Source organism: Nanorana parkeri, unplaced genomic scaffold (assembly GCF_000935625.1).
Source record: "Nanorana parkeri isolate BGI_ZX_2015 unplaced genomic scaffold, ASM93562v1 scaffold2208, whole genome shotgun sequence".
Taxonomy (NCBI): domain Eukaryota; kingdom Metazoa; phylum Chordata; class Amphibia; order Anura; family Dicroglossidae; genus Nanorana; species Nanorana parkeri.
In genome coordinates, this window is record NW_017308476.1 from 74,205 (window position 1) to 76,248 (window position 2,044).

Sequence of the window (2,044 nt, forward strand, 5' to 3'; positions counted from 1 at the left end):
ATTTGAAGGATTTGCCCACACAAACAAAAATACATGGGATCCCCCAAAGGTCATACCAGGCCCTTCAGGTCTGCTATGGATTTTAATGGGGAACCCTATGTAAAAAAAAAAAAAAACATGTGGGGGCCAGCCCAAATCCATCACAAGTTCCTTATCAGTCTGTGATACAATACCAGGCCAAATGCCATCAACATGGTGAGGTGCCTATGTTGATGAGGACAATTGCCTCTTTCCCACAAACCTGCCTGGTGTTTGTGGGGGTCTGCACCTGCGGGGCTAATCAGAATCTGAAAGCCCCCCTTAAATATAAAAGAGGCCCCCAGATGCCACCCCTCTATGTGAATGAGAAAGGGGTAGATAGTACTCATGCATAAAGAAAAACAAAAGTGTAAATGTCAACATTCAGACATTTGACATGTCCTGTATTAATAAAAACAAAAGTCCCATGCTGCACATCGTTTATCTGTCACATCCTCCAGTGATGCAGATCCTCATTAATCATGATAAACAATGCCCTCTGAGCACTGAAAGCAAAATCCTGCTGACCGATGGACATGTCTGCACCCCATGGGAGAGTGTGTAGTCTATAGCAGGACCTCTACGTTATAAAATAATCAAATATATATGCTAATGGTTTTTAGGGGCAACAATAAGCTTTTCTTAGTTCTCATTTTTCTTATTATAATAATCAAACGTCTAACTTCTCAGGTTTTTATCATAGCTATCTTATCCTCATATAACCTTAGAAAAGAGGAAGGAGGTTTATGTACGGCTCTGTATCACTGTGTGAGAGGAAACCACCCTGTCTGCTGACAGTAATAACTTCCTTCATCATCTTCCGTCACTGCTTTAATAGTTAACTTGTATTCAGTTCCAGATCCTGAACCACTGAACCTGTCTGAGATCCCAGAATGCAGAGTGCTGGCATAATAGATAAGAAGCTTTGGAGGTTGGTGGGGCTTCTGTTGGTACCAGGCTAGGTAGCTTTTACCACCACTAGTTAAGGTGCTGCTAGATGTACATGTGATGGTGGCTGCCTGTCCCGGGGACACAGGGATATAATCCGGAGTCTGAGTCATCACATACTGTCCACAGGATCCTAGGATGGGAAGAGACATATTGATTATTGATAAATGTCTGTATATCTTCCTATCAATCCTGATGTGTGTATTTATTGTACAATGTATAGATGTATGTGCAGAGGATGATGGAAGGAGCCTCATCTCTCACCCTGAATAGAAATGAAGATGACGGCCAGCAGATAACTGTGAGAAAGCATCTTGATGTTTGTGGAGTGTCAGATACAAAGTAGAAGACGTCTCCTGTACAATGAGATATATAGAGAGAGTGACAGGGGAGATGTTACACCCAACACACTGTGTATGCAAATACCGGGGAGATGGAAATTCTGTGGTTGGCTGTCACCTGTAATATAAATAGAGGTTCAGTTGTGTGCAGAGAACCATTCCAAGAGTTTGGTACAGATTATTAATATAGATTAAAGCAAACTAAGAATATGAGCTATATCGAAGTTTTCCTAAACAATGTGCATTAACACATAGGTAAATGTGCTTTGCAGTGACATTTACAATGAATTGCACCCCAAAAAATATATGTATGCATTACAGTAGAATGCACCTACACTATAACAAACCACGATGCACCAATTGTTAACTGTGCTGCTCTGCAGAAAACAAATTGTAAATGAGGATGAATGGTCTGACTTAACACAGCACGTCTAAATGCACAATACCAGTGTCTCAATGCATGACCGTAACTTGGTAAAGAAGGCTTAACCACACATGTGACAGCAAACCTTCTAATGTGGAGGTATATGCAGACCTTGGCCACAAAGTCTATAAAAATTCCCCCACATACAAAAAATCATTACACACCCAATTATCTCATATTGTATCCCTTTTTAGAACTGCACGCCTTACTCACAAACCTCACAGCCATTTACTAGCCTTTCTATTTACCCCATTGTGACATTGAGCCCCCTGTCGTCTTTGCACTTGATTAGGACTACAAATGCCCCCCCCCC

The 2,044-nt window shown here is 41.3% G+C and overlaps 1 gene segment (V, D, J or C); it reads right to left on the bottom strand.

Annotated features, from left to right (window-relative positions):
• Positions 1-1,361, bottom strand: part of LOC108801069 — a 3,767-nt gene extending 2,406 nt beyond the window's left edge. The window contains 2 exon segments of the V gene segment in view: positions 780-1,099; positions 1,231-1,361. Coding sequence covers positions 780-1,099; positions 1,231-1,279 — 369 coding nt within the window.
• Between the last annotated feature and the right edge of the window lie 683 nt (positions 1,362-2,044).